General features: G+C 33.3%; 1 protein-coding gene across 1 annotated transcript; it reads right to left on the reverse strand.

Moving 5' to 3' along the window:
* Positions 1–4,030: 4,030 nt before the first annotated feature.
* On the reverse strand, positions 4,031–10,806 carry MSTN (myostatin). Its single transcript, XM_036859085.1, has 3 exons — positions 10,226–10,806; positions 8,021–8,394; positions 4,031–5,968 (listed from the first exon to the last, which is right to left on the reverse strand). Exons 1-3 carry the CDS (start codon positions 10,596–10,598, stop codon positions 5,588–5,590), a joined length of 1,128 nt encoding a protein of 375 aa, XP_036714980.1. The 5' UTR covers positions 10,599–10,806; the 3' UTR covers positions 4,031–5,587.
* Positions 10,807–11,264: the final 458 nt, after the last annotated feature.

The raw sequence follows: 11,264 nt of genomic DNA on the forward strand, positions 1-11,264 counted from the left end.
TGAATGGTTAGGAAGACAAATTAAAAATGTGAATTAGTAGGTTAATCTCTTCATATGTTTGGTTTAAAGCTTACCTTTAAGATTAATTGAATCGAATTCATCTGTCGGCCCTTCTCAGGAGAACTCTCCAACAGATCTTGTTAAGATCAGAATCTGGGAATATGTTTTAGATCTCTGTAAGTTAATTCCAGTGAATAGTGTTTTGCCTATAGTGCATACGCAGAACTAATTAAAGAAAATGTTATTAAAGTCAGTTTTTCAAGAAAGTAAATATATGTGTGTTTAATAAATAATCACCTAAAAATAATAGCATCATACTGTTAAAAAACTTTTCTATCTTACAGTAATCCAAAATTGTAGTCAATGAAAACTTAGTATGTATTTCTTTGCTTCATTGCCAAACTCTGTATTTCTGTATCAGGAATACTTAGTGTAATGTTAAACCATAGCTGCAGTGAACTACTCAACCATTGTAACAGAGGATTAGGGAGTTGTCTATCATTATTATTACACATACATTTTATGCTTGTCAGATAAATTAGGCACCTTCATATGTCAAGTCTTACATTCAAGAACATCCTGTGTTCTTGACAGGATGTGGTATTCATTGAAGTCTTTGGTAGGTAATCTAGTAAAATATATGTAAATAATCCCTCTATCTAGTGTTTTAAATTGTAACAAAGATAATCTTGCTATAAATGAATGCTATCTAATGAAAATGTATTAATTTTTCAAAGACTTCCTCTGCAAAATTCCACCTAGGCATGAATGAACTAAATTTAGTACCACTTCCCATTGCTTGACATTGTACTCAGGGATGACCAAAATTAGTATAGTTTAATTTGATATGTTTTGCAGTGTGTAAACTGGAACTGAATGACCATGCAAATGAAATTTCAACACTATACGTCATGTGCCAGGCAAGTCATGACTTGCTTATCACATTTTAACCTATGGTTTAATTTCTTAGTTATATTACTGGATAGTATCCATGTGTCTTATATTTTAAAGTGATCGTTTGATATTTTAAATGGAATTCTTTTATCATGCTACATTTTTAATCAGTAGTATTGGAATGAATGATCAAACAAGTATAACTTATTTGATTTCTATTTCTATTTCTTATGTAATTAATGTACAAATATAAATGCTACATTTCTTTGGGCAATTTGATTAATTTAATTTAGCCTCAGTTCCCTCTATGAAATGGACATAATAATAATACTTAACTTCCAGCATTATGAAGATAAAATTACATCATTAATGTGAGGGGACTTTGAAAGTTATTAATTATTAATTTATTATTATTTCAATGTTTATTACTGTACCCAGTAAAGTAGTGGTTTTAATCACATACTACCATAGATTTCCCATTAGGGTCTATTTGTCCAAGATAATCTCCAGGTTGATAAAAGATAGATGTAAACTGTTATAATCCTACGGACCTTTAGTTAGTGCCCAGTATTGACATTCCCCAGCTGACAAACCATGACTCAGAGCTTTTTTTTGTTTTTAGCTCTCCTGCATTTTGTCTTTTGGAATCATTCTTCTCACTCTGACCCACCATCCTCTCTACTCTAGCATTTCAGAACTCTTGTCTCAGTTTTTGAACCAATTCACTTTATGACTTTGAGCAACCCTCTCTTTAGACCTCAGTTCTGTCATATGTAAATTAGATGATCTCTAAGGTCTATTCCATCTCTCACATCCTATGATATTGACCCACTTCTATCTGTTTGTACATTTCTGTCCTTTGCTAATCACTTGCTCTTCTTCCACCTCATAATACCAACTCTAACCTCCCTCATTAAAATGCAGCCACACAACATTTGTAGAAACCAATGCTGAACATATACAAGGGTATATTACAAATTACAAACATTAAAAAATATAGTTTTACTCTTTCATTAGGACTTGTTGAAGAATTGGTGTAACCAGAGCAATGAATCATCGTGTCAAACTGCTCTGAATTGAAATTCAGACCAGCCACTGAGGTACCTCCTATTATCTCAGTTCCTCAGAATTCTCTTCTGTAAACTGGGGACAATAATGTCTCCTACATTGAGCGTGTCAAGGAAGTTCCTAGCACAAATCTGGTGCTCAGTAAATATTATTATCTCATACCCTCCTAATTCTGACATCCAGACATCAGAAGCCCTGATGATTTATTGATTTTGGTTTTGACACATAAAAAGAATGTGAGTTCATAATTTGAAGTGATTTTTATTCAGCTGTCTAGTTTAATCTATCACAGACTTGCCAGTTGATGACTGGATGATCTTTAAGAAACAGAATGTTTTGGTAATTAGCAAGTGTTTTAGCCATGTTAAGACATCCAGGCTGATTTGATATTTATTTTCCTTTTCAAACATTCAATTGGTTAAGGATTAAAACTAATTAATTGGGAAGCAGGCCCTTATAAGTATACTTTATTACTTCATAAATAATTTTTATCTTAAGAAGGAAGATAAACTAGATTCTATGAATGAGCTCTAAGAAGACCCTGAGCTCCCTGAAATTATATGCAAAATTGTGAGTTTTCTTTTTCCTGGTGAGAGTGTCCCACCAGACCCAAAAGGGTCATTGACATTCTTAAATGAGTATATGGTGGTTTATAGTGAAATAGATTTGTTTTCATTTGGGGTATAGAATAATTGAGTTCTAATCTAGCTACTGTCAATGTCAAAATATTGCCTTTTTATTTTAAGAAAATAAAGTTCTCTACAGAAGTGCAAAAACCAACTTGAATACAAAAGGAACCATAGGGTTTGAAAGGGTTTTTTGTTTGTTTTTATTTTTACTGTGTTTTTTTTTAACTAACATAGGTTTGTGGGAAGTATGAGAAGTATTACAAAACGTTCAGAATATTAAAACTGATACACTACATTGAACTTTACATAATTTTTTCTGAAAATTTCAGGGGTTAGTGTCACGTATCACAAGTGAATATTCTTAGGGTGCTGAAAATGAAAGTGACATGCCCATAGGCAGAATAGCAGAGCGCCTTTGCCATTCTTAGGACCTAGGCAAAATAGAAAAAGAAATGCCTAGGTCTTGTCACAAAACAAATTGGTCCTGATGCTTTCTTTCATGGTCATATGGGTTTTGAAGCGGGCTACCAAATGGAGAGGTTAGTGGTGTGATCTTGGGGCTCCATGGTAAGGGTAAATATAAAGGTTGGGGAGTCCTGAAACTCGGTGCTTGGAAACAGAGTGTGTTCCTTCCTCACAGTTCCCACTGTAGGGATCAAGGTCCCCAGTTATTTGTGCTCCAGAGCCTAAGGTGTGCTAATGGGCCTGCTGACCCAGACTTTGAGGTCATGTATATTCATGGCCCTGGAAGAAGTATGTTCTGATATGTACAGCTGAAAAGTGGCCTTACCGCGTCACCGCAGTTGGCTCCTCCCCCAACAGGGGCAACTCCCTTACAGCTCCAGCCTTGTCAGTGTTAAATATGTCAGTATCAGAATTAGAAAAACTACTGCACTCTGTTTGTATGAGTGTAAATTGCTGTAATATCTTCCATGGTTATAATAATTATAAATTATTTATTTAAGAACCATAACACTAGACAAAATTTTAATCACCTCCCCCATAAGACATAGTCACTGCTTTAGAGCTAAGCTATTAAATTGGCCAGGGGTGGATTCTAGGCACTTTATAATTATTTTTCAATTCAGTTTGAAAATTTTTGCCCCCAAAACTCAGATAAATGTGCCAGTATCATTAAGTGCTAGGAAAAAGATGCAGTTTCCCTGTGTCCCTGTGGCTTCAGTAGAACTTGTAACTCTAGGACCATATACCCTTGCCAACTGCAATGCATTTGGAAATTGAACCTATGAAAACATATAAATAGTTTTCAGGTCAAGATAAAGAGAAATGAAACAGATGTAACTAGCCCTTGCTTTTGTATGTTTAAAGCAACTTGACCAGAACCAATTTAACAGGAATTTCACTCATGAGAAACTAGAGTAGCAGACCTAAAATTTCTAAACCAAACTTTTGTGCTAAATCATTAAACTTTTACAATAAAGTGAAAACCAAAAATCCAGAATTAATCATTATAACATAAAACTGTTGTGTCTTTCAAAAAACGTGAAAACACTTTAATATAATTTATATTATTTCTACACATTAGATGTAAGAAATAATTTCACTTAGTCATAAGTATAATGTATTTGATTAACAAAATCCTAATTTACAAAATAGAAGTAAATATATGTAGAAATATATTCATTATCAAATTATAAAATAAAATTAACAATTCTTAAGATATCATCAGTTTATTTTTCTGATTTCAGATAATAGAGTTAAATCATTTTGGTATGCTTAGTAATATTTATAAGTATTAAAATAATGGAACGTTGAGATTTGAATACAATGACAGTAAACCATTGAAATTTCACATTCACATTATACAGCCATCATGAATCCGTAAGTGAATGTTAATAATGTAAAAAAATATAAAATGATTGTAATATAACCATCTAACCATTAGCATATGGAGTTTTAAGACCACATTTAATCAGCTAATTTGCTCCGAAATATAAGCATTTGCTTTTCTGTCATACATGAAATGTCTTTGTGCCTTAATACTTAATTTGAAATGTCCTTACTGTAAAAATATACCAAAGTAAATAAAAAAGGAGACATTTATTTACAAAACAATATTGTATACATATTATATAAATGCAATTGTTTCAAAGTCTTTTTATACAATATTGATAGAATCAGTCATTTCCATTATTTCATCATAAAAACTGCAGTGTTGCAAAGGCAGGCTATAATTTTGAAATTTTGATAAAAATGAATACTTTTTGGCTGCCTTGTAAATGCAGTTTCTCCAAGTATGCTACAGAATTGAATCCAGACCTCTAGAAAAATGATTTTTCTTTCATTAAAGAAAATCCATTCCCCATTTGGAGGAGTATGAAAATGCACCTGAAGAAAGGAGAAACATTACTTTACTGAGTGTATTTTATTTGATAAACCTGATAACATCAGCCATTCAGCCTATTGTATTAGCACCATTGGCATGAATTGTTAATGTACTGTATCAATCAGAATAGGAATGGGAACTTGCACATGGTGTACCATCCCTATTTTTGTGGAATCTTATCTTACCAAGTATGCTATCATACAATATAAATTCAAGTGTTTAAGGATGATTCAAATAATGGTATATAACAATCCTGCATTTTACCAATACTACATATAGATTTTTCTGTAAATATTAAATGAAACTGTAAAGAAATAGACTTTAAAGCATACTCCTTTAATTCACCAGAACACAAGGAGAATTGCTTTCATTTACCTGCATATGTTGTGATATATATGAACATAAATGGAATTTGATCTCCAAGTTAAAAAACTCCAGAAATCATAAAACTTTTTATTGTATGATTTGTTTTGATGGTTAAATGCCAACCGTTGCATATATTCTCTCTTTTAGTTCATGTACTGTAGCTTGTGCGTAAGTGACTGTAGCATACTCTAGGCTTACAGCCTGTGGTACATAATTTCACAGTTTCAAAATTGTTGAGGGGAAGACCTTCCACTTTTTAGGAAGTTATGAACCAATATAAATCTCATGAGCACCCACAGCGATCTACTACCATGGCTGGAATTTTCCCATATATTATTTGTTCTTTGCCATTAAAATATAGCATATTAATTGGGGACATCTTTGTGGGAGTACAACAGGGGCCTGCTGAACCTCTGGGGTTTGCTTGGTGCACAAGATGGGTATGAGGATATTTTTGTAAAAATACAAATTCACACTCTCCAGAGCAGTAATTGGCCTTATATCTTTTAGGTGCAATAATCCAATCCCATCCAAAAGCTTCAAAATCCACAGTTAGAGGGTAACGACAGCATCGAGATTCTGTGGAGTGCTCATCACAGTCGAGTCCAAAATCTCTCCTGGATCTTTTTGGTGTGTCTGTTACCTTGACTTCTAAAAAGGGATTCTGTATGAAAAGCAAAGAAGAGTTAGTAATAGGTGCTGAAACACCTTCCTACATCAAGCACTCGTTGTTGAAGAAAGAAACTAATCATTTTGCTTCTGCCACATTTGTTCTTATGTTTTAATGTTGCCACAGCATTAAAGAATTTTAATTTACACTAGGCTTGATACTTCCCTTATGGCTCAAAAGACTATAGCAGCAATACAGATTCCCCTGTGGTCAGATCTTTGTCTTGCTTATTCTTGTTTTCCCCAGTTTGAGTATCCGAATGCCTGGCACATAATAGATGCTCTGAAAATATTGATGGCAAGAAAGGGAGAGAGGGAGGAGAAGAGAAAGGGAGGAGGGAAGAAAGGAGGAAGGGGAAAAGCTAGCTTCTCTCTTCCTGCTTGTTGGTTAAATATGGTGGCTAAATATGTCTGATGACTCCTGGAGGGATAGGTATACTCATCCATCCTCCATTCACTAGATCTTATTCAGGGATCCTTGGATATTAACGCCAAACCAAAATAGTTACCACCCAGCACTGTACAGATTGTAATGGGAGAAAGGAAGGTAGGGTGATGAAGGTAGCGGTAGGTATATTGGGTTGGAACGACCAACTCCAAGAGAGGGAGGGACAGATTCAGAAGAAGATACGATAATATTTCCTTTATTCTTTCACTGAAAAATGTTTCTGTTCAGATATTTAAACAATAATTTGCTAATCCTTCCCCCGCCCCAATCTTTTCATGCATTTGAGACATTTTTCTTTTTATATGGAAAAGTCTGAGGAATACATCGTATTAACCATCTGCTTAATAATAAATAAAACCTCTGTCACATCACCAGCTTTGATCATTAAAATGCTGTCTATAAAAAAGAACACATTCCTAAATAATTAATAGTAGTTTTTATCCTGTATCAAAATCAAAATAGACCTGGTAATTATTGGTATTTAAGATTATAAAAAATAATAACATCATTTTGGGAGTCAGTAACATTTTATGTAGCATATTTAAAGAAAAATAGATCATTTGGAAAATTGTATAATCTCTTAAAGAATATGTTTTCATTTAAAGTAGATATGACTTACTAATTATATATTCTTTACAAACAAGACCATTTAAAAACTAAAAAGAACACATTGCTTGCAAGTATAATCTTTTGTTGTAAATTATATCAATAAATGGAAGTAAAAGATATGGTCACATTAAATAAGTTTTTGAAAACAGAAGTAAACACAAGCATAGATAAACCAGAAGAGTGAGTAACTCTAAATTTATACTAGGTTTTAAATGGTTTTTATTAATTTTTATAATATATAAGGCATTGTCTTCTGTTTGACCTGATATTAAATTAGTTGACATTACCTAAGTAAACTCTTGCAAAAGAATAGTAAGACAGTTCAGAAATAAGCTGGGTGGTACAGGTTAACTACCCTGAAATTTTAAATTTTATTAGGGGTAATTCACAGAGTAATCCACATATACATCAGTGCATCAACAGCCTAGAAAATAAGGAACATTTATCTTGAGGGATCTTAAGTATAGTATATTTAATAGCATATACGTCTAAACATATTGTATTTAGTTAGTTGCTATAATTAAAAGCATTTTATTTCAATTATAATTTTTAGAGTTTATTTTTTTCCACTTTATTAAGCCAAAAAAATGTTAACACGTTTGGCACTCTTCTAGGGAAAAAAATGTTTTGTTGGGTATGTCCTAGAATCCACTATGAAGACTTCATGTTTTTATTTATATAATCATATAGCACATCAATGAAAAGCACTTTATATTTCATTCCCAATTCAAAAGAATTCCTAAAGAAGTTAAGGACTATGGTGTAACTTTTTTCTTTAAGTCCTCATGCAAACTAAAAGTATCAAGAGAGTGTTTCATAGGATATGAAATTGGACACCTACTTTTATTGGGTACAGGGCTACCATCGGGATAAGATACCTTTTTCCGGCTTATGAGCATAGGAAACTGGTAGTTGTTTTTCACTACTATTCATTCACATTATGAATAAAAACATAAGGTTTTTAGAATGTTATTTTCAGTAATCACTTACCAGCCCATCTTCTCCTGGTCCTGGGAAGGTTACAGCAAGATCATGACCATTCTCATCTAAAGCTTTGATTTCAATGCCTAAGTTGGATTCAGGTTGTTTGAGCCAATTTTGCAACACTGTCTTCACATCAATGCTCTGCCAAATACCAGTGCCTGGGTTCATGTCAAGTTTCAGAGATCGGATTCCAGTATACCTTGTACCGTCTTTCATGGGTTTGATGAGTCTCAGGATTTGCACAAACACTGTTGTAGGAGTCTTGACTGGCCTCAGATATATCCACAGTTGGGCCTTTACTACTTTATTGTATTGTATTTTAGAGCTAAATTTAAAGAAGCAACATTTGGGTTTTCCTTCCACTTGCGTTAGAAGATCAGCTATAAATGAATAAGAAAAAAAAAGAGTTACTGAAATCATTTTTCATGACAGATGAATAAACTCCTCCATATTAATCAATGAGCATGTTTATTGGAATAATGTGTGCACAACTAGTCTTTTAAAATGAAAAAAAATATGTAGAATTTCATTCATAACTCAGAAAACTATCAAATAAAATAATTACTATAGCTTTTCAGATTTCCTTAGATGTATGTTTTTTCAGCTGTTTAGGAGGAACCTACTTCCTCTCCAGAGAACTGTGGACTAAGGAAAATTCTATTACGGAATGAAAAGTGGATGAAATTTTAAGATGATGATGATTAGAGAGAACAAGAGACACTGTGGAGGAACATCCACTTAGAATTCTTTGGGAATCTGAGTAGTTACACTTACTGAGCAGCTGTACCAATCAGTCTGGAAGAAGGAACCCTTCCCCCAGGCCTGAATTACCTGGGGACAAGACACTGAGCAACTGAGCCTCAGGAATTAGTAGAAAATATAGTACATCTGTTATGTTTGGGTGCTGGGATAGCCTTTTAAAGGAACAAAACTAGCAGGTAAGTAGCACCAAAATCTAAATGTTGCGTTCAGGCTCTCTCAAAACTTAGAAAACATTGTCTTTAGGGCCAGGCTGTCATTGTAAGCAGAAGCACTTAGAAATTTCTTTCCTTTTGGTTTTCCAAGATTGTTTATAAATAAGGCAAATCTACTCCAGGATTATCTGATAGCACAGTCTTAAAGGAAAATTATTCATTGCATTATAACCTAATTACTTAATAAGAAAAACAATATTTTGAAACTGTTTTGAGTCCAGTTTAAAGTGGGTAAAGCACTCTATAAAGCAAGATCACAGACATATGGCACAAAACTCTTTCTTGTCATGCCTTCTCTGTTAAGGTGCCTGTCCCCCTTTCCTTGAGTATAGTTTTGAACTGCCTGCAACAGGAATGGTATGACGTATATTATCTTCCAGAAGCAATGTAGATACTACAGGTAATAGTCCTCCCTCCTATGAAGAGTAAAATAATACTTTAGGAGGTTATTAAGCATGTGCCTGCCTGGAAATATGCAGGTCGGGTACTCTTAACAATAGTACCATGGTCAAGGTATAAGTGGGACTTTGTGAGCCATAGCCTACTCAATTAAAATGTTTATTTCTTAGCATTTTCTGATAATTAGCTCATGATTATTATGCTATGTTTACTTCATCATTGCTCTTAGTAATACATTAAATTTATAAAAAATATTTTTTCATATTTTCCAGTGTTGTAATAGCTTTCAAAATTAGATAACTTTAATTTGTGAAGAACATAAAAACACTGGGAGAAATAGTTTTGAATAACAGAAGTCATTCTAGGTGTTCAGCAAATTCCCAAATAGTCTTCAACATCTACAAATTTCTTCTGTTCTCTTTATTATGAAAAAACCTGTTATTATAAATGCATATTTCAGACAACCAAATGCAGTTATGAAATTTCATGTAGTTAAAAAATTTCAAGTTTTTCACATTGCTTGTAGTATCTCCCAATCCTTACCTTGGTGGTATTAAGCTGTGAAAGCATAAGCATGTTATAGTTGTCATATTAAACATGCAAGCATTTTATTTTTTATTTTTAGCTTTTTAGCTCTCTAAGGAAACAAATTATGCAGCAGCTTTCAGTCTCATTAGTATATTTCTCACGAAATCTTGAAAAAAAAAGAAACTCTTTTCCCTCCTACTTACATACAAGCCAACAGCTTGTTAAAAGAGCCTGAAAATAGATCGGTTTCTCATAAACACTAGAACAGCAGTCAGCAGAACTGTTGCTCTACACTAATAGGACTACTCACACTCTGTGGGCATGGTAATGACCGTTTCCGTCGTAGCGTGGTAATCATCATCTTCCAAGGAGCCGTCACTGCTGTCATCTCTCTGGACATCGTACTGATCAATCAGTTCCCGGAGTGGAGGAGCTTTGGGCAAAAGTTGTCTTATAGCATCTTTGCTGATGTTAGGAGCTGTTTCCAGGCGAAGTTTACTGAGGATTTGGATTTTTATGGCTTCTAGTCTTGAGGATTTAGTGTTTTGTCTCCACATACATGCATTACACAGCCCCTCTTTTTCCACATTTTCCTTTTGCTCGCTGTTCTCATTCAGATCCACTGGACCAGCAACAATCAGCATAAATAGGTAAATATAAACATAGATTTGCAGTTTTTGCATGATTTTAAAATCAGTACAATCTTTTCCCTTGTTCTTATTTCTTCCTTTTACTTTTCTTTTGCTTTTGAGTAATGCCAAGCAAAATGTTAATGCCTGCACAGTCTGAGAGACAACTTGCCACACCAGTGAATCTTTTATACTGTATTCCAAGTGGCTTTTTATATTCCAACTTTGATGAGACAAGTGTCGTCAGGATCTATGATTGGCTCTTGCTCCACAATGAATCTCGCTGTCAGAGGTTAAAACCCTGTCTGTCACAAGTCACCAAACAGTATTTTGTTACAGTCAAGGGTGAGCTGATTCATTTGACTACTTCATAAAAGAAATAAATCTACAAATAATGAAAGATATATGTGACATTTGAAAAATTAAAATCTATGTTAACAATAATATAAACTACACTTAGATCTTGTTCATCTTTATATGTGAAACTTTAAAATTATAATTTAAATAAGTAAATCTTAATTTACACTTCATACTTAAAAAGTTGAAATGTCTTTTCCTCAAAAAATAAAATGATTTTATATTATTTAGGCAAGGATTTGAAGTAAAAGAATTTTTATTTGTTGTAGTAAATTATTTTTAGTACTATGTAATTAGGGAAATACAGATTTAAATTTTAAATTTAAAGTTAAGATAGTGATACTAGTAAAAGATTTTTGGCTA

The sequence above is a fragment of the Balaenoptera musculus genome, chromosome 7, assembly GCF_009873245.2.
Source record: "Balaenoptera musculus isolate JJ_BM4_2016_0621 chromosome 7, mBalMus1.pri.v3, whole genome shotgun sequence".
Classification (NCBI taxonomy): domain Eukaryota; kingdom Metazoa; phylum Chordata; class Mammalia; order Artiodactyla; family Balaenopteridae; genus Balaenoptera; species Balaenoptera musculus.